This window comes from Melanerpes formicivorus, unplaced genomic scaffold, assembly GCF_026170545.1.
Source record: "Melanerpes formicivorus ecotype bairdi unplaced genomic scaffold, bMelFor1.0.p_v2 SCAF_30, whole genome shotgun sequence".
Lineage (NCBI taxonomy): Eukaryota > Metazoa > Chordata > Aves > Piciformes > Picidae > Melanerpes > Melanerpes formicivorus.
Genome location: NW_027142382.1, coordinates 4,863,702 through 4,885,674, shown reverse-complemented (window position 1 = coordinate 4,885,674; position 21,973 = coordinate 4,863,702). Strand labels below are relative to the sequence as shown.

Below are 21,973 nucleotides of genomic sequence, written 5' to 3'. Positions count from 1 at the left end.
ATAGTAACAAACCTTGGATCTTCAGGTTCTGTACATACTTTGTTTCCTCAGTTTTGTTGGCTGTATTCATGATCCAGCATCCCCAAGAAGAAATTAATAAAAATGGTCTGATTCTGAGGTTAACTGTGACAAGTAGGAACAGCTAAGTTTGAGGGCACTGCCTTTTCTGAGATAATGCTGATTTCAGTATTAGCTTCATTTGTCTCAGAAGATTCTGTCCTCCTGCTGTATCAGTTAGTGTGGAATTTGAGTTGTGCATCACCCCACATTTGGCCTGCTTACATTTATAGATGCTAGATGGCACTTATGCATAGTTTTGTTTTGCCTTTCCTGTTTAATAATTCAGGTATGGATTGAGAGAGACTCCACTGACTGTAGTATCATGCCCTGAAGCAGCATAGCTATTCTACATATACTGGATTTAAGCTAATGAACTCTGTTAGACCTGAGTTGACTGTTAATATTGTTGCAGATGCATATACAACCTGCTCACAGATTTGCAAATTAGATTTCTTATGTTAAAGTCACAGATGGATCCCCTTCCTATAGTGGCAAGTGCACCCCTCCCTGCCTCCATTTCTTATCTTCCTCTACCTACTGCAGTACTCTGGAAAAATGAGAACATGATTGTGCAGTGTGAAACACTCTGAACAGGTTGTTCCACCACAAGAGGTTTGTGAGGAAAGGGACATGAGGCTCAGAGCTAGTATTTGCTTCCTCCTTCAAGGAAGGGTTAGGGAGTACGTCTTGTGTAACTAACTGCTTCATATTGTTTTCAGGGTCTGAACAATGCTGCCTTCATCCTGAGAGTCATAGATTGTCATGTTGAGACATGATTTTGATTTTGTTGTGTGGACAGGAAAGGTAGTATAAAGAATCCGTGGAATGGGGTCAGGGCTCTATTCATTCAGCTGACCTATGTGATTGTTATGTTTTACATTTCCAAGTATCCCATCATGTCAGTGAAATTCTTGAGCATGGTGGTATTTAATGTAGGCAGTTCTGTAATCTTTCAATCTTTTGCTTTTCTTTTTTTTTTCCCACCCTTTTTTTATTTAACTTGAGAGGAAAGGAAGTTTGGTTTTCTCTTTTGGCTGTCTCTTCCAGTGTTCTTATAAAGCTCTGTTTTGTAGAGGATACAGATTATTGTCAGTTACTCTGCTTGTGTGACCTTCTAAAATAAAATAGTGGACATAGGCTTTGACCATTTTAATATCTATGCAAGCTTATTGTTGTACTTAGAACAAGAAAAATAGGCAGAATTTTAGAGTTTCAGCTCTTACTCTAATTGGTCATTGTTTTACTTTTGGATACCAAAGAAAGAAAATGGATCTCATGCTAAGCATGCAGGAGGGCGATAGTACAAGTTAGTTGTTGGAACAAATTTGAGTCAAGCCTTTTAACGCTTAAAGAAGGTTCATTCAGTTGTGGAAATGTTTTGCATAGAAGTACTACGAATGCAATCTTACTTTGTCAAGCAGGAGTAGCAGTCGAGCATCCCCATCTGGTTACTGCAAGGCTTTATGGTTTGCTGTTAGTCACTGTGACAGTGAAGGAAACTGTTGTATATCACTCTGTGGTTCTTGCCATTGGCATCACCTGGAATTTCAGAGGCAATGGGAAACTCCCTCAGAACTTAGTTAAAAGGCCATGCTGATGTACTGTTTCCAAGCTTTCTGATATGATTTCCAAGTGTATAGATTGGATTAGGTGACCAAATTATTTCTAACTTCAATTTTTGCCAAGTATGAATTTCAGATATCTTTTTGTTCCTTGTTTATCACCAAATAATAAAGAGGGGAAAGTAAATACTATTTTCTTAACACTTGGATGAGATTCAACAAGTAAACTTGTATATATCTGTATTGGTGAAGATAAATTATCCATTAAATATTATGAGAAGTATGGAAGAATACATTTCTCAGCTGACCTTTAATTGTGATAGCACTTGAACTGGCTGATATGCAGAATCATCACTGGGTGAGTTCTTGATGGGAATATGTTATCCCTGTCAATTTGGCTCTTTTATAAGGAAGAACATAAGGGACTATTTGTAAAATGTCCTGGTACTTTCAGCCAGTTGTACAATCAGAGACAAGCTAGGCAGTTTGAAACTTTATTTCTAGAGCTGTGATTTGAATGTTGCTAGAAACAAACAAGTTTGAGCTACTCCTTAACATTCAACAGTGTTGGAATGAATGGGGGGGATACATTTTAAAGTCACTAGTTGCAGAGGCTAGGGGAATATTGCAACTGCACAAGCGAAAAAGAGGAAAAAATAGATTCTTTAAAGCATTATTACCTTAATAGAGAGTATTCAAAAGTATTTTATGAATATGTGGAAGTAACAGCTAGTCTAGCTAAAGCTTTGTTGGTTCTTACAATGAAATCCTGAAAATGCTCATAAAGAATATATTCTGTAGTGGTTTGGCTTTTTTTACTGCTGAACCAAAACATGCCCACCTGTCTTACAAAACTGGCTTTGTAAAGTCTGTCTGTTCAGAAAGAAAGAAATAAAATTTTCTATGACTTTTGATAGCAGCTGAAAAGAGAAGCATGTGCAGAAGTGAACCAAACCAGAACTAGCTTTTTTTCCTGGGTTACTACTGCTTGAAAAGAGTTTTCTGGTTCTTAACTTTGTTCTGTCACTGAACCAGACGAGAAGTTTTGTTAGAGTAATTGTTGTCCAGCATTCAGATATGACTCTACTATAGGATTTCCTAATTGGATAGAAGTAGTATCATCCTTGAAAGTTGCTAGATAGCAACTGTTACTCAGTGTGCATTTTCAAAGTGGTGTGTAGATGCTGTTTGTCCTAGAGTTCAGTGTGGTGTGGAGGAAGCTTTAAGTACTTAGGCTGACTCAGTGCAGCAGCATGTAATCCAGCCTGCACTATTTTTATCTGAGCAGAACCCTAAAGTAACATCTGCTGCACACCACAGCTACCACAACTAAAACACTGTCACTCACTGAGCAATGTGACATTGTAGAACTAATTTCATCAGAATAGATTGGTATTTTAGATGCTGAATTTGCCTGGGTTGTCTAGACTCAATACAGACAAAGCAGACTATTTCCTGCCTAGCATTAGTGAGCAACTGGTTTTATACTGGCTATGCAGAGACCAAAGAAACTTTAATCAAAGCAAACAAACAACTAAATTTTGTCTGTATGAGGAGCATCTTAAGCAGTCAGTTCCTTCTTCTGAGTGCCTTGGGGCACTCTGTTTCTGCCTGCTAGTGTTCAGCAGCAGCAGTGTAATGGATTATTCAGCCCTTCTTAGAATAGGAGTTAGGGCCAGTTTGGCTAGACTAGCTGAATCTCTTACGAAGAGATTTCCTCTGTGTCTTTCAAATTCTAGACTTTTTCATGTAAAATTGAGATTTATTGATAATATCAGAAAGGAAATTTCCCTGGTTTTATGTTCAGATAAAAGCTAAGCCACAGGGCAAAAAGGATATTTCAGACAAAAGAAAACTGTAAACATTAAAATGACCAGAAATAGAAACAACTTTATGGTTTCAGTGTCAAATAATGTTATGTTCTTGATAATGTTCCATTGCCTTTGAGGGCACTTACTTGATGTAATATTATTACATTTTGGTACATAAACAGTAAAAAATAATTCAAATGACTGCAAAGTCTAGCCTTCAGTTAAGGTGATCTGCCTAAGTGAATTTTGACCAAAACTTTAAGGACATTTCAAAGTTTGATGTAAATGCATTACAGTATCCTGGATCTAACATTGATAATAATGGTCTTGGCACATTCTGAGATACATGTTACCCTAGAGAAAGAAAAGACAATCACACACGTATGCAGATATCTACAACCCCATGGAGTGCTACAGGCTGGGGTCAGAGTGGCTGGAGATCGGCCAGGAACAGAGGGACCTGGGGGGGCTGGATGATGGTAGGCTGAACAGGAGCCTGCAGTGTGCCCAGGAAGCCAGGAGGGCCAATGGCATCCTGGCCTGCATCAAGAACAGCATGGCCAGCAGGAACAGGGAGGTCATTCTGCCCCTGTACACTGCACTGGTTAGGCCACACCTCGAGTCCTGTGTCCAGTTCTGGGCCCCTCAGTTTAGGAAGGAGGTTGACTTGCTGGAACGAGTCCAGAGAAGAGCAACAAATTTGGTGAGGGGTTTGGAACACAAGCCCTATGAGGAGAGACTGAGGGAGCTGGGGTTGCTTAGCCTGAAGGAGACTCAGGGGTGACCTTATTGCTCTCTACAACTCCCTGAAGGGAGGTTGTAGACAGGCAGAGGTTGGTCTCTTCTCCCAGGCTACCAGTACCAGAACAAGAGGACACAGTTTCAGGCTGCACCAGGGGAGGTTTAGGCTGGAGGTCAGGAGGAAGTTTTACACAGAGAGAGTGATTGCCCATTGGAATGGGCTGCCCAGGAGGTGGTGGGGTCACCATCATTGGAGGTGTTCAGGAGGAGATTTGATAGGGTGCTTGGTGCCATGGGTTAGTTGTTTAGGTGGTGTTGGATGATAGGTTGGACACAATGATCTTGAAGGTATCTTCCAATGTGATCTATTCTATTCTATTCTATTCTATTCTATTCTACATACCCCTGCTGCACAAACCAAACAACCAAAACAAAGAAAAAACAGAAACAAACTAACACAAACCAAACCAACAAACCATCAAAACAAACAAAGCCTAACAAAGCCTAAAAAGATAAACTCCAGTGATTTAAACTAGAATCTAGGTTTCTAGAGCTGTTTGGGTTTTTTGCTGGACTTGAAAGCTGTAGACACACAATTTGTAGTTTTGTGGATTAAACAAAGAACTCCTGCCTTATATGAGTGAACCATGTTTAAATGTACTCTAGTTGTGTAATTCAATTATTGGTGCATGCAGTGTAGAAGATTACTGGTGGTGTCATCAGCTCCTTGGGCACAGAGGAGAGAATGGTCTTCCACTGAACTTGGGTAAAAGGACTCTTAGCCCTAAATTGTCTTAGGGTGGCGTACTGTTCATTGGAGTTTTTTGTTGTTGTTCTTAGGTCTGAACTGTAATCAGCTTTATTCAGGTCACTGGTATAAAACTGTCCAAACTTAAAATGTTCTCCGCGGCTAAAACATGGAGCCAGCTTTCACACTCAGCTGCTAGCGCCATGGCCAAGGGCTCAGGTCCAGCCAACATGGATTCAGGAAGGGCAGATCCTGCCTCTCCAACCTGATCTCTTTCTATGATCAGGTGACCCGCCTGGTGGATGTGGGGAGGCCTGTGGATGTGGTCTACCTAGACTTCAGCAAGGCCTTTGACACCGTCCCCCACAGCAAACTGCTGACTAAGCTGTCAGCCTGTGGATTGGACCACTACACTCTGTGCTGGGTTAGGAACTGGCTGGAGGGCCGGGCCCAGAGAGTGGTCGTGAACGGTGCCGCATCCAGCTGGAGGCCAGTCACCAGTGGTGTCCCCCAGGGATCAGTGCTGGGCCCTGTCCTCTTCAACATATTCGTTGATGATCTGGATGAAGGGGTAGAGTCAGTCATCAGCAAGTTTGCAGATGACACAAAGTTAGGGGCAGATGTTAGTCAATTAGAGGGTAGAAAGGCTCTGCAGAGGGACCTCGACCGACTGGAAAGATGGGCAGAGTCCAATGGGATGGCTTTCAACAAGTCCAAGTGCCGAGTGCTGCACTTTGGCTATGGCAATCCCATGCAGAGCTATAGGCTGGGGTCGGAGTGGCTGGAGAGCTCCCAAACAGAGAGGGACCTGGGTGTGCTGATCGACAGCCACCTGAATATGAGCCAGCAGTGTGCTCAGGTGGCCAGGAGGGCCAATAGCATTCTGGCCTGCATTAGGAATAGTGTGGCCAGCAGGAGCAGGGAGGTCATAGTGCCCCTGTACTCTGCTCTGGTTAGGCCGCACCTTGAGTACTGTGTCCAGTTCTGGGCTCCTCAGTTTAAGAAGGACATTGAGACACTTGAGCGTGTCCAGAGAAGGGCAACAAGGCTGGTGAGAGGCCTTGAACACAAGCCCTATGAGGAGAGGCTGAGGGAGCTGGGATTGTTTAGCCTGGAGAAGAGGAGGCTCAGGGGTGACCTTATTGCCCTCTACAACTACCTGAAGGGTGGTTGTAGCCAGGAGGGAGTTGGCCTCTTCTCCCAGGCAACCAGCACCAGAACGAGGGGACACAGTCTCAAGCTGTGCCAGGGGAGGTTCAGACTCGAGGTGAGGAGGAAGTTCTTCACCGAGCGAGTCATTCGGCATTGGAATGTGCTGCCCAGGGAGGTGGTTGAGTCATCGACCCTGGAGGCGTTCAAGGGGAGATTGGACGTGGCACTTGGTGCCATGGTCTAGTCATGGGGTCTGCGGTGTCAGGTTGGACTCGATGATCCTCGAGGTCCTTTCCAACCTGGGTGATACTGTGATACTGTGTGTGATACTGTGATACCAGATCAAAACAGGAGTTGTATTGCCACCTAGTGAGAAATCTGTAGATACACATGTTGCCTTGGAGTTGCATAAACTGGAAACTACGGAGAGGAAAAAAGCATAGAACCTGACTTAGAAGTTGATTTTTTTCCATTTTAGTTGGCGTTTCAGTGTATGGAAATATATCAAACTTGCAGTACAATCTATAGCAGTGTATTATATTGCATTATAATATATTGCTGTATGATATACTGCAAGGCAGCATTTCCTGCTAATACTGTCAAATCTAGTGTTCTAATTTCTCTGACTTCTGTACTCCTTGTGATAAGGACAGCAATGTTGCAGACACTTGTGATTTGACGGATTGTCGTTTGCTGTTGAGATAAGCAATGCTGCAGTAATCTGGCCGTTTGTTTTTGTTGCTCTGCTATCAATGCTGGTAAGTGCTTGTTCAGATATCGAGAACCAGCCAGAACTAGTCTGATGGAAAAGTAGCTCTAAGGGGAGAGGAAAAAAGGTTGTTTGCAGTTGGATTGATTGCTTTGTTCTGTTTATTGTGCAGTTGCCCAAACATGAAGGGGAGAGATGGCACAGGAGAGGAGAATGGGTTGACAGAAGAGGGAACAATTGCTGCTTTTAATGGAGTGCTACATTAAGTGTTGTTAGTTTTCAATACCCAGAAAAAAACCAACAAACCACCCACCTATGTAACTTTTTATGAATTTTTGACCTACTTTTCAATAAAGAAGATTACTGCAACCTCACAGTTAAGCATTTTGCCAATTCAGGGCTCCAGCCAGTGTGCAGCATTCTTTTACCAGACCCACACCTTCTGCCTAATTACTTTACTATTTTTTCAGTTTGGGGTTTGTTTTTCATTTGGTTTTAGCTGTTTGTTTGTTGGCTGGGTTATTTTAAGAAGTTCCACAGCATATTCTGACAAGTCTGCTGCTGCTCTTACTCTTCCACTTCACTGTGCTAAAGAAGTCACCCTATCACAAAGTGTTTAAAAATGTGGTTTGGAGTGTAACAACATGTCTATGGTAATTGGGGAGCTCTTTGGTTTCAGACTACGATGCATTGCTCCCTAACAGGTGGTAACATGGGATTTAATATAATCATGTATCATCAGTGAACTTGGAGTGCTTGCGTCCAGTTTTGGAGCCCCTATTACAAGAGGGATATGGAGGTGCTGGAACGTGTCCAGAGAAGGGCTATGAGGATGATCAGAGGGCTGGAGCACCTCTCCTATGAGGACAGACTGAAGGAGTTGGGGCTGTTCAGTCTGCAGAAGAGAAGGCTCAGAGGTGACCTAATTGTGGCCTTCCAGTATCTGAAGGGGGCCTACAGGAAGGCTGGGGAAGGACTTCTCAGGATCTCAGGTAGTGATAGGACTAGGGGGAATGGAGTGAAGCTGGAGGTGGGGAGATTCAGGCTGGATGTGAGAGTGGTGAAACCCTGGAATGGGTTGTCCAGGGAGGTGCTTGGGGCCCCATCCCTGGAGGTGTTTAAGAGCAGGCTGGATGAGGCTCTGGCCAGGCTGATGTCATGTGGGGTGTCTCTGCCCATGGCAGGGGGGTTGGAACTAGATGATCCTTGTGGTCCCTTCCAACCCTGACTGATTCTATGATACTATGAACCTACTTTTATAATTTGATTGCTCATAGCTTGACAGTCAGCGACTATTTTCCATTTCCTTTCATTCAATATTGAAAACAGAGTGATGTTAGGAGAAAAGGCTAATGTGACAGAGCCCTCATTATTTTTTAATTAATGACGTTTATAGCTTTAGTTATTGTGTCCCTACTTGAATGTGTGCAACACTTTTGAAGCTCTTATTTTGCAGCAGGGAGAACTACTAACTGTTTTGTCTCTGAAAAGCCCCAGCAATCCGGGAAGTGTTGTTTTCACTTTCCTGTGTCACCCTTCTTTTCTGTTCCCTTGGTTCACTAAACCTGCTGTTTTGTGTAAACTGAGAGGAAGTAGCATGTAGAAAGTCTTAGAGGAGAGAGAGATAGCTTTGTCCAATCTTTGTTCCTGCTTGAGACAGATTACAATTACCTCTTCTTGTGGTGGATGCTTTGTAAAAGTTGCCAAGAATTAGAATGTAATTAAATCAAATTAAATTAATTGCTTTAATTTTATGCAATAGGCAGCTGGTGATGTCCTGATGAGATTTCAGACATTCTTAAACACTTTCATTAGTTCAAGTTGATTTTTTTTTAACCTGAAATATACCATCTTGTTTATGAAGCATTGCTTCTTTATATACAAAACCAAAACAAAATAAAAAAAAAGAGGAAATGAGTGAAAGGAAGAAGAGTTTGCTTTCATGGCCCCAAACATGCAAAGCAGCTTGTAATGGTTGTCAGGTATGTGACTCTGGAGTAGTATGGTGGATTTATTGTATGTTGTGAATGGGAAGGAAGGAATAGGATTTTTCACACTCAATTTCTTGTTCTTCATAGCTCATGGAGTATAACCTGAGAAGGACAAATTGCCTTTTAAGTATCCCAAGGCATCCAGCTAAATAGACATTAGCATGTTTATATTTATGTGCAAACACTGAGGAAGAATGGAGTAGAAAATGGAAGTTGTTCAGAATTTAGGGAGAGTCTGTGAAGTCTGATTCTGTGAAATGGAGATTTCCGTAGGTTTTCACATGATGTGGCTCAGAAATGGATTCTAGTTGTTGCTAGCTGTAACTGCGTTTTATTTTTCTTTCTTTGTGTCATCATTTTGTTTCCAAATGCTACACTAACATTAAAACAAAAGATACAGGAGATTCATTATCTCACATTGTCACTCTAATTGTTGATTACCATGGTGGTTTTATCAGGGGCCATTCACAAGCCATATGCATTTGTTTCTTTGTGGAATATGTTTTAAGCATGTTTGTTAAGGTACAGGTTGATTGTACAATAGAATATTTTCTTTGCAAGAAAAGGTGTGTGCTTGTGTCTTGCAACCTCCTGAGCATCTCTGAGTGCTGGCTTTCATACTCTTATTTGCTTTCTTCCATATTCCTGTCCTTTCTTTTAAGACAAACTTCTGTACTTCAGACTGTTGCACATCCTAAGACTGCATGACACCAAGGCAGTGGGGAAAAACATGAATGTTTCTTTCTTCACTAACACTGAAATGTTTTGGTGGGTGGTATGACAAGCTCTGGGCTGCTAAACAGTGGAACAGAGGGCAAGAATGTGTGTGGGATAAAGGGAGGAGCAGCCAGCAGTTTAATCATCTTGGCTATGGAGGAGATTTAGCCACCCCAAAGTATGTAACAGGGGAGGCAGGAAAGCTCCTAATTAATTGAGAAAAGGGAATACTCTCTTACAGAAGAGAAAGAAATTCTGGGGGCAGAAACATCGGTTTGGTTCTGAAGCAGGGGAGTTTCATTTCCAGTATAGGAAAGTCCCATCTCTAGCTGCTCATTCCTGTTGCAATGTGATGGCTATGCCAAGTGCTTTTATGATTTCCTTGCTAAATTATTAGAATAATAAAGGCCAAAAGTAATTTTCACAGAGGGGCACAAATGAGCAAGCAGAGAGGGGGATGGGGAATTTTTTAAACTAGTATTGCCTGGAAAGTTCATCTGGTTTTGGAATTGTGTCCTTGCATACAGTAGGATTGGTTAAACTGGAGTTTGCTGTTGTGCAGCATGTGTGCTTCTTATGTGCTGGTCTTGAGGTAGAGCTGTAGAGCAGTGCACTCAGCTTGGAGGGAGTCAGCTCGTTAGAGCCCTTTGAAGCATTGTGTTACAGTGCAGACTTGTCTGCTAGAAAATGGACCAGATGTGTGTTAAATGTGAAAGACCAGTTTCTGGTAATTGGAGGCTTCAGGGGTGCCTTCTGTGGGAAGAGGCAAGGAGCTGCACTTTGCTGGTCACAGCACTTTCCAGACAGTTCCAAGAGACCCAAGGTGAACCTATCAGCCATGTGTATGTGGTGCTTCTGTGAAAATACATTTAAGGGAGGGTAGGAAATCCTGTAACCAAGGCATAGGCAGTGTGGAACAAAAAGAGGGAGTAGCAGGATCAGAGAAAGAGGAGGCTCACCATGGCAGAGCAGATACTTCCCATGGCCCTTGGAAGACCAATGCTGGAGCAACAAAAAGGTGTGAGAAGGAAGGAGCAGCAGAGAGGAGCCACTGTGTACTGAGCATGACCCCCATCCTCTGCACCACTCAGAACTGGGGGGCAGAGAAGGCTGAAGTGAAGCTGAGCCTAGGAGAAGAGAGAGGAAATTTTTTGGTTTAATGTTTTTATTCCTGCTGCCCAAATCAGTAAGTTTTTATTTTAATTGGCATTAAATAAAATTAACTTTGTCAAGTAAGGCTATTATGCCCACACTAGTAACTGGTAAGGAGTCTCCCTGTCTTTATCTCAACCAACAAGCTTCTTTGCTCCTGGTATTTAGGTTTGCTGCCGCTTCCCCTGCTGAGACCAGAGAGTGAGTACAAGAGCCTGGGTGCGAGTTTATCAGCTAACCAAGGCTACTCCACAAGAAAAAAATGACAGTGTATTTGTAGAGTGAAAGAGTTGGTGCCGAGGTCTCGGTGTCTGCCTTACACATGCTTCAGGAGGTTACTTTGAACTAGGACTAGTCTCACATTGTGCCCGATTCAAGATCGCAGCTCATCAGGCACACATCTGAAACACATAATTCACTTTAGTTATATCTGGAAGAATTCCAGTTGGTCAGTAGTTTCTCCATGCTGCTCACCAAAGGATGGTAGTTGTAATGGGTTAATGCAAGGGCTAACCTGCCTGCTCCCCCAACACAAAAGTGAGGGAAAAGTAACACAGAAAAACTGAGGATTGAGACAAAAGAAAAGTGTGGTAAGAATAGAGTTTACTGAGCAGAATCAGATAAACATGGTACAAAATGCATAATTACCTTAGCCTATTTGCAGAAGAAGCACGGTGCAAAGCAGCAGCAAGCAGAAGCAAGCAAGCCAAAAGCCCAAGCCAGAAAACTACTACCCTTGTCCCACCACCATCCCAGCAGAAAAGACCACACCCAAAAACTGGCAACCTAGAAGCAGCAACCAGAACCGGAAGCCTCCCACGTTCCAATCTGAATTTCAAGCCCCATAATACTTTGCTCCATCCAGTACTTTCATTTTTGTAGCTGGCATGACAGCAACATGGTACAAATAACAGCAGCAGGTTCAACTCAACCCATGACAGTAGCTGAGAATGATACAACCAGTGAAAAAAAGTATATTGCTGTCCTCCTAAAATTTAGTGCTACCAGGTCTGTTTAAATCCTATGTAATCGTATTCTCACTGCACAATATATATAGAAGCATTTTAAGCAAGATGTTTACTACTGATGGAGATACTTCTTTTAAAAACACTGTCATGCTCAAGCTGTGGTTGGAGAACTAATCCTTCAAAGGACTGAACATGTTGAATCAGACTGCTGTATGCTAAAGAATGACATATGTCTTCCATCTTGCTGAGGAACTTGATGCTCTCCTACCCCCAGAAAGATGTGGCTGCTATCATCTGTGCATATCACTTCTAAGATGCTGAAGTGGTGCTATAATCCAGGCTGCTGAGAGAGCATTTAATTCTTCCATGCTGTAGGATACCATGAGCTTACTTTCAAAATACGTTCAGTGCATTAGAGATGTTTTCAAAGGTTGGCTATCAGGTTTTGAAAGGAAATTAGGTGTTTTTCAGAATTGCCAGGGGTGCGTAGGATACTGGGTAGTTCACTCCCATAGTCATTTTAAGTGATGATCATGTTTCATATTCTCTATCAAAGACTGACATATCTTTCTTCGCCATGATTTAGAGCACTTATCTTTTCAGTACTTCCAGCAATTCATTTTCAGTGTTGCTGTCCAAACACATGGCTGCATTTTCTCTGTGGTGATTATGCTGGAAATTCCCTTTTCCATCTTATAACTTTCCTATTTGTTACAGAAGGCTGAACTTTCATGACATTATAACAACTTCAGTGACTCTCTAAATAAGTAGCCATAGATAAAATGGAAACTTGAATGTGCCTCCAGTTGGAAAACCCAAAATAACTGATCGTTTTCAAATTGGTTTTGTATCCAACAGCTTGAATACGTAGCTAATAATCTACCTTTTTATCTTCCACAGATCTGAAGAGAGAAGCCAGTATTTGTCATATGCTGAAACATCCTCATATTGTTGAACTATTGGAGACATACAGCTCAGATGGAATGCTTTACATGGTCTTTGAGTTGTAAGTTTCTCTCTTTTATTGTCTTTTGTTGTTGTCATTTACTGGGTAAAATCCTAAAAGTATACCTGCTTTCACCTGCCTGTTTTGCACTTCAGAACTTTTTAGTGCAGATTGTCCCAAATTAAAAGTTGTCACACTGGCTAACTGTGGCAATGCCAGCGATGAGCAGTGTGAGCAATCTGGCAGTGCAGGCCTAGAGCCTGACATGGTGGTAGGCCATGCTCAGCATAGGTGCAGAGCCAGCTAGCAGTGGAGCAAAACAGTGCTGTGCCTGCAGCATGGAACTAAAACAGGACACTGGTAGCTATAAACACAGAAAGTTATCTTGGGACAACAGGACATGCACCTGCATCAACAACCTCACGTGTCATTAGTAGCTGGACCAATAATCTATAATAGTGCGATGTGTGGTCACTCCTAGGGAACCAATGAAGCTATGCCAACGAGGCTCTCTGAGTTTAGATAAGTTGTAGAAGTTCCCTTGCTACACACTTCTGCCTTTCCTTTCCCTTCTTCTTCTGCGCTTTACTGTGCTATACTGGCACCATAGGCCTGCAATACTGGAACAATAAAGGAACAATACTCGATCATATTGGTCAGCTGTATTGACTCCAACCTCCGTCGCCCCTTTAGTTAACATTAGACTGATTCTTTACAGTGTGCTGTTTATGGATGGCCACTGTGCCATCCATCCTAATAGGGTGCATGAGAATGAGTTAAAAATCTGCTAATAGTCATCATCTCTGGTTAATGGATGGTAGTCTATGCCAGCTGGGAAGTTTTGCTGCTTTTTTTTTCCAGACTTGTTTCTTCAGCACTGCTTTTCCTTTACTAGATACAAAAAGTAAAGTTCATTGGAGTATTTAAGAGTGCTTGTAAATCAATATGCCTGTTCACATCACTGGAAAAGAGGCATTTGTCTGAAAGATATATTTTAGAATCTCAGATGTGAGGATTTATTGTTGTAGCATGAACAAAATAGCAGTGTACAGCTATTTTTAATTGACAAAGAGAAGTAGAAGGATGAGCAGACCCTAACTCACCACATTCCTTCTTTGAGGGAAAATTTTTAGTCCTCCTTGAGTTAGATTTTAGCTAACTGGGTAGGATGAAAACAGACATGGAGAACACTAATTTGTGCATTATCTGTATTCATTCTTCCTTCTCTGTACCTATCAGCTCTTCTGAGGTTCCACATATATGCATTCCTAGTGTCTGGGCATATATGTTTATACCTCTTGAACTTCTCTGATTTTCCTGCATTGTTTTCTGATGCATTTGGCTAGCTTGTGTTGGAACAAGCCACATCATGCCATTGTGTTAGGTTGAATCAGCATGTCCATTAGAGCCAACAGCTTGACTTGAGATATGCACTTCTTACATATTAGTTTTACCATTGAGGAAAAGAAAAGCTTAGGTGGTAACAGCAAAAAACCTCCAACCAAAACCAACAAAATGACCCCCAAAAAAAACCAAAACCAATTAGGTAAAGCTGAAAATAGTTCTTTGAATTTTTTCTGTATTTTTTTGAAGGTGAGTTTATAAACTTATGATTGTGTGAAAAAATTGGTTTCTGTTTTCCCTTCTGTAAGTTTTGATTCAATACTGATTGTGGTTTTATTTTGTAAATCCCAAAGCGTGGACCAAGGGACTTTAATTATCCTATTATGAAATAATTATCTACACCTTGGGGAGACATACTGTGATAATTAACAAGATTTTGAAATGGAAAAAAGGTTTTGCTTCTATTTTTACAAGCCAGTAGCTCAGAAATATGAGACAAAAGCAGTAATTATTTTTCAATGACAAGCCCATTATCATTTATGTTTGTATACATAAAAAGTTAAGTCTGAACAATTAGGATCACTACACAAATACTCTACCTGACTTCAGGCCACATGAAAGAGGAAATGTGAGGCTAAATTATTTGAGGGATAATAATTCTTTACTATCTCATATGCCTTTGTTTCCCTTACACACTACAAAACATCACTCTTTTGTAACAAACAACGATAGAAAATGAGACAGTAGGAACACCTGTGCTCATGTAGCAGGGAATAGAAGAGTTGTAGTCACAATATGTTGTGCTGGAGGGGATGTTTCATAAAGTGATTCAACAGGAGACTAATGTTTGCTGTAGAGTAAGACTGAATTGTCTGAGTTTAATTGGGTTATTATACTATATAATTGTAACCATAATAAGAAACTTTCAGGTAGCAGAAAAGCATCATCTATGTAGGTAACTTACTTTCACTTGTACTGCTTTACTGCTTTCTCTTCATTATCCTATTATTATAACAAACTTAATTGCTTTGCAACGAAGTTCTGTCTACAGCAATAAAATATGTTTTATTAGGGTCTAGTTATCCTGAAATGACAGAAAAGGGGAAGACAACACAGATCTGCTGACATAAGACCAGCTGGTGATGGTTTATTTGTGGACTGGCAGATGCTTTTCATAAAAATTAATTTGGGTCCATCAAATAAAATGCACAGAGTAACAAAACCTAAAACTTTGTGCCATCAGTTGTACATAAATGATATGTAGGTCCACTACTGTTTCCTAAGCTGTGATCTGCATGGAGCAGTTGCTGAAATGATCCTGAATATCACTTCTCCACTCCTGCTAGCCTGTTTCTGATAGAAGCCCAATGCTGTTGGCTGCCTTGGCCATCTGGGCACATTGCTAACTACCACACATATTCAGACAGCCATTGGCCAACATTTTCAGGTTGTTTTCCACCAGGCAACTTTCCAACCACCCTGCCCCAAGCCTGTAGTATTGCATGAAGTGTTGTGAATCAAAAGCAGGACTCAGCACTTGGCTTTGTTGAACCTGTCACAGTTGGCCTTGGCCCACTGATCCGGCCTGTTCAGATCCCTCTGTAGAGACTTCCTGTCCTAAAGCAGATCAGTGTTCCCACTCAACTTGGTGTCATCTTCAGATTTACTGAGGATGCACTCAATACCCTTGAAAAATAGATACTAAACACAACTGCCCCAGTAAGGAGCCCTGGGAAACACCATTTATGATCAGCTTGTTAGCTGGATTAAACTCCATTCACCACAACAAGTTGTGCCTGGCCATCCAGCCAGTGAAGCATATGCCCAGAACCACCTCCAACCATCAGATCACCCCCAAGTCCTCCTGTGTTCATGTACAACAGGTCCTGCTGGGCATGCTCCCTGCTTGCCACACTCACCAGCTGTGTCAGGGAGTTACCTTCCACACACAAGTGATCCATCACTAATCTTGAGTTAACTGTGAGCTTTATCATAGTACAAGCATTGTAGTCAGTGAAAGTACATCGAACGGATACTTTATCATGTCTAAACAGATGAAAGCAGTCTTTTAGTCTGTCTTGCAGTGGTTTTAAATGATGGTAGACTCAGTTGTGCCTTTGTTGAAGTGTTAAGAAAGCAAAGAAGAGGGAAAATTGTTATCTATTAATTCTGCTTTGTTACGGTACTGTGAAATAGCATAGCTTCTTGGTTTGTGAGTGAAAATTTTGTGTGAATTTTTTTTTCCCATTATTTTACTTAATCATGTTAGGATTATAGTTAGGAGGTCATTTCTAAATGCAATCTCGCCTGTAACTCTTCACCTTTTATATAGCTTTACTGTATTTCTTTCATACTTGCATAATGTGGCAGTGCCAGCGATGAGCAGTGTGAGCAATCTGGCAGTGCAGGCATAGAGCCTGACATGGTGGTAGGCCATGCTCAGCATAAGTGCAGAGCCAGCTAGCAGTGTAGCAAAACAGTGCTGTGCCTGCAGCATGGAACTAAAACAGGACACTGGTAGCTATAAACATAGAAAGTTATCTTGGGACAACAGGACATGCACCTGCATCAACAACCTCGCGTGTCATTAGTAGTTGGACCAATAATCTGTAACAGTGCCATGTGTGGTCACTCCTAGGGAACCAATGAAGCTATGCCAGCGAGGCTCTCCAAGTTTAGATAAGTTGTAGAAGTTCCCTTGCTACACACTTCTGCCTTTCCTTTCCCTTCTTCTTCTTTGCTTTACTTTACTGTGCTATACTCACACTATAGGCCTGCAATACTAGAACAATAAAGGAACAATACTCGATCATATTGGTCAGCTGTATTGACTCCAATCTCCGTCCCATTAGCATAGTGCATAATCTAGGATAAAAATGTCTTAATGTTAACTTCTAAAAGTAAACTCAAAATAAACTAAATCTCTTTAATTTTCATACCAGTACAAGTTGCTGTGATTACTGAAAGAAAATAATTTCAGGTTTAAAGTTTGGCCCAGGCTTTCAAAATATCTGATGAGTTTCTATATCTTAATTTTCAGAGGTTGCTACACAGAGTTTTAAGAAAAGTTAATTATTGTATAGTTAAAGTTTATTTATGGCAGCTTATTTGTAGTAAGTGAAGATGGCAAGTGTATAAGACCTGTCCAGCTGAAGGAAAAAATGCCATCATGCCTTTAGCATACATGATACAAAACTAAGTAAATTCAGTTGTGAGCAGTATGTCAAGTATTTAGGTTGTCTGAGGCTTTTTTAAGCATTAATTCGGTTCCCTGAAGCAGTGCTTTTCAAACTTTCTGATTCTTCATCAATAAATGAAGTCACAGGACACATCTTGTTGGGTCATCTGAAAATTCAAAGCTATTATATCCTTGTCTTAAGATATACATCTCTTCTGGAGTATTCTCTCTATTCTTCAGAGTGATTATTAGCCTCAGAACAAATGTCTACATGGAATATGACTCAGGAGTAAATTTTCTGGGCAGGTTGCAACTTACCATCAGCTTTGTGCAGAGTAGTAGAAAGACTTTTCAAGTTGCACAGTCGTACTGATCAGAGCTATGTAAAGAAAGGTTTATCCAAAGGGCTGAGATCCAGGCACAGTTCTGCTAAAAGTGTATAAAAAACAAGGGCAGAATATCGGAAATTTGTGCCAGTACTCAAAACAATGCAGATGTGGTGGTGGTGTTGGTCAGAGCTGCTTTAGCCGGCACTTTCAGTGTCAAATACCATGACGTGTCCCAGGCTATGTAGCTTCCACGAGTGCCCTCTACTGGTATCAGGCGATTCTCTGAGTGTGAGCGTACCGTCATTTAACCAACTCTTTTTGCATCTTCCACTTAGGTCTCCAGCACATCTCTATCTCGGTGTGTTGATTTTAGTGCATTTTAACTTATCTTAATTGTTTTATTTTTGTCTTTTTCTCATGCCTAAAGCTGATAGTCCTTACAAAATCTTGAGACCTCCTGAACTTTGATTTCATTGATACCTAAAAATATTAATCCTATAATATGTCGCATCAGCTTTTCAGTTTGTGCAGTCACCTTTTGAGTGATTCTGACATTGCAGAGTTTTAACTTGGTTAGTGCATTGAGTTTTCCAGGGTTTCTTATAACTGAGACTGACTCCTGCTTTTGCAGCCTCAGGTGGAAAAGTCTTGTGAGATTTTTTTTAAGGTAAAATTCAGCATTATTGGGATCAAGGAAGCCCTATTTGCACATGAAGAAACATCTCTTCTTCAGATTCTGCCCTGAAACAGTAGTCAGTTGAAGTCAGAGAGTAAAACAAGCCTGCTGAATACTTGTGCTTTTGAGATAAAGAGGGATCATCTTAATGAATATATAATAAAACTATGCAAAATTACTGCTTAGAATCTGTAGCAATTTTTAATATCAATGTAATTTAAACAAATCAAAAAAGGTTTGCATAGAGATCAGACTGCCACTCCCTGTTATAAAATTTAAATGATGTGTATGAGTGTGAGGTTAGAAACACATGTTAAAGACTATTCTGGCTATTAACATCTTATTTAATAGAACAGTTAGAGTAAAGAAATTACACTCTTGGCATAGCACCTTGGCAACTATTATTACAGCTAAAAATCTTGAGTGCCTCTGGATCTTTATTCATCTGGAGCTCATAACAAATCAGTGTGATATTCATCTTCTAAAGAGTTCTACTGCTTCATGCTGAGGAGAGACCTCATCACTCTCAACAACTACCTGAAGGAAGGTTGGAGTGAGGAGGAGGCAGTCTTTTCTCCTTTGTGTTAAGCAGCTGGAGTAGAGGAAAGAGATTCAGTCTGGGTATTAGGAAATATTTCTTCACTGAAAGGGTTCTCAAACATTGGAATGGCCTGCCCAGGGCAGTGCTGTGGAGTCACCAGCACTGGGGGTATTCAAAGCAGCATGTGGACCCACTGCTCAGCAACATGGCTTAGTGTTAACCCTTCAGTACTGGGTCAAAGGTTGGACTGGGTGATCTTCAGGGTCTCTTCCAACCAGATGTGTTCTTTGATTCTGTGACAATAACACATCCTAATTTTTGTTAATTAATCATACACTGTTTATGTTTGACAGTGTTTGGTGTTGCTCAGGTTTCAAATTTGTTTCGCACCTAGACAAAATAAATTGTTGGGAGGAGATACGAAAGGGAGATTGACTTAAGTGTTTTTTCCAGTGAGGTAGCTAAATCCAGTCTATGCTGGTCTCATTGAATGACCCCGTTGCTGCTATACAGTGCTGTGTATAATGCAGCACAATCCATTCTCAAAAGGATATTTAGCCATGTATCCAGACTAGCTGTATGAAATTGAGCAGGACATAAAACTGCTGGGGAAAAAACCATATAGATGAGTGATGCAGTGATGAGCAGTCATGATTTGGCAGTGTGGGTTTCTGATTTGTGAGGCATGTTAAATCCAAAAAAGGTACCAGTGCTGGAGTAACTGACCAGGAAATTTTTTTTTCTACCTACTTAAATGAAAGTGCATTTCTTTTGGTCATCCACATGATAGTTTAGTTTTGATAGGGATAACTTTTGGATTTATTTGAGGATCAAAGCCTCTGTAAATTGCTTGTGACTCCTCAAGGAGAGTTTTGCATTGCAGGTGTGTAACAAAGTGCAAGTGGTTGTGTGATGACATTCTGGGTAGCTTACCAAAATGCCCCTCATAGTGTTGGCTTTGTAGATACCTTGCAAGTTCTGCTGCCTTTTGTTTTCCGTCTTTGAGTCTTTGGTGGAGAGGAAGCAGACATGGTGTGAAGGCTGAAAGTTATATGTTATTTTTGCAAGTGCCTTGTTAAGCATGAGTGATGTGATTTTTATTACTCCTGTTAACTCTTGTTACTCTACCCTTGCCCCATCAAGCAATGAAGATTTTTAGATATAAATCTGTCTTGGGTTCTTTACAAGGGAAAGCAATGGAGGAGAGTTATGCCACGCCAAGGTGCTTTGGTTTTAGAGAAAGGGTGGTCTAATTTGACCCTCAGGGCTATGGAGTGCATCTAAAAGTGTTACACTATTCATTGTGGGAAGTTATCAGAAAGACTACAGACAATTAGGGAGAAAAAGAACAAAGTAGTAAGTACCACAGATAGTGATATAATGTATGTGCTGTCAGTGTTTTCAGGTGCCTTCACTGAGGCTGTGAGGTGTGAAATATCTTTTTGGCTCCTTAATTACCCTTATGAAAATGCTGACTTGAAGGGCTGTAGTTTATTTTTGGAGTGTTTTTGTAAGTCTTCATTTAAAACTAAGTTTGAGTAAGATTTTTTTGCAGCTGCAGTCTTAATTATATAGAGACTTGCACTTATAATGCTTTTAAGAACACACTTGTCATGATACCATGCATTAATTGTTAACTTGCAGAGCGTTCCTGCACAGGGCATTGACTTCCTGCTGTCTTGCATACCTTGGTCAATGAGCAGTTTGAGCAACAGGAGAAATGTTGGGTTTTGCTGATGCTTTGAGAGAACTGTTGCATGACCTGAGGAGCATAGAATGGTTAACCTGTGGCAAGCTGTGTTCTATTAGATAACCTATTAAATGCTGGTATATTTAGTAATGCATTGTACATGTATCCAAAGTATTTTATGTAAGATTTGTGTGTAGAGTAAGTAAATGTTTGTATTTCTTTTAAACATTTTTATGTACTTGATTGTAGTTATCTGTTTTTATCTGCAGTATGGATGGAGCAGATCTGTGTTTTGAAATTGTGAAGAGAGCAGATGCTGGATTTGTGTACAGTGAGGCTGTAGCCAGGTATGTATTATAATTTCATTTAATCCTAAAAGATAAATAGAAGGGAATGAAATATACTGTTGTGCAATCTGGTAGCCAAAATTTGGAATACGATAAATAATCCTGTTTTCACAGCCTGAATGTACATTACAGCAATTAGCATAATAAAAGTAGAATTTTGGAGTATTTTGTCATTCATTCATTCTATATTTGAATTGAATTATTGAATAAAATAGTATTTTATATCCAATATTTAATTCTTGGCCTTCTCTCATATGAGATTCTTCATTTACTTTTCTCAAAACTAGACATTTTAGTATTATAGGAGAGACATGAAGAGGTTTCTGTTTCAACCTTCTGCTTAAGACAGTCAGCACTGCATTTGGATCATGTTGCTCAAGGCTTTGTCCAGGAAAACCTCCAAGGATGGATATTCCACAGCCTCCCTGGGCAATATAATCCTGTGCATAATTATGGTCCTAGGGAAAGATGTTTACTTAAAGCGACCTGAAACCTCCAGAGGTCAAGCACTGCCTCCCTTAAGTCCACCATTAGTGTTATGTCTAATGCAGCACAGGGTGATGTTGGCTTTCTTGGCTTTCTGATATGGTCAGTAATCTGTTAGGTGATCCTTTAGACACAAGGGAGAAAGAATTTAGTTTTCCATTTGCATCAAGCAAGCCAAGATGTTAGTTCTGTCCATTTATAAATAAATCCGGCACCAATAGTCGCTTTTTTTCCTTTCTGTGTTTCATTATCCCTGAAGGATCTTGAGTTCCTTGTCATCTAAAACAGACTTAATGAACATTTGAAACCTTTAAACAATGGAAAATGCAGATTTTATTAATTATTATTATTATTATTATTAACACAAACTCCATTCTGCCAAACCCATTATTTAAGGTTAAAGTTGGTTGATGAGTTTTATTATATACAGTTTATGAGAGACAGTTTATTATATATGTTTACTAATTTTTCATGCAACTTTGTCATCCATGATGTCTTTGTTGTTTTTCAGTCATTACATGAGACAGATACTGGAAGCTCTGCGTTACTGTCATGATAATAATATAATCCACAGGGATGTGAAGGTAAGGGGGGGGTTAATTATTTATTCATTTCTTCACCACAGTAATACAAACCACTGAGTCTTAATTTCCATAATTTAGAGGAAGGGGAAGCTGTAGAAAAGGAAGCTCTATTTGCAAGGTGTGAGTTGTTTACTCTTACTGTGTTGTGTGTGATTAAAAGCTCCTCTCTAATTCCATCAGTAGAGAACACTTAGGATGTCTTCATTCACAGATGACACGTGCATCTGATTGCAAATTACAG

General features: G+C 40.6%; 1 protein-coding gene across 14 annotated transcripts in view; it reads left to right on the top strand.

The window, feature by feature from the left end:
* CASK (calcium/calmodulin dependent serine protein kinase) overlaps positions 1-21,973 on the top strand; it is a 211,115-nt gene that overhangs the window by 77,713 nt on the left and 111,429 nt on the right. For all 14 annotated transcript variants that reach the window (XM_068155113.1, XM_068155104.1, XM_068155114.1 and 11 more), the window contains exons 3-5: positions 12,512-12,617; positions 20,585-20,662; positions 21,660-21,732. In XM_068155113.1, the coding sequence (XP_068011214.1) occupies positions 12,512-12,617; positions 20,585-20,662; positions 21,660-21,732 (257 nt within the window). The remainder of the gene's footprint in view (positions 1-12,511; positions 12,618-20,584; positions 20,663-21,659; positions 21,733-21,973) is intronic.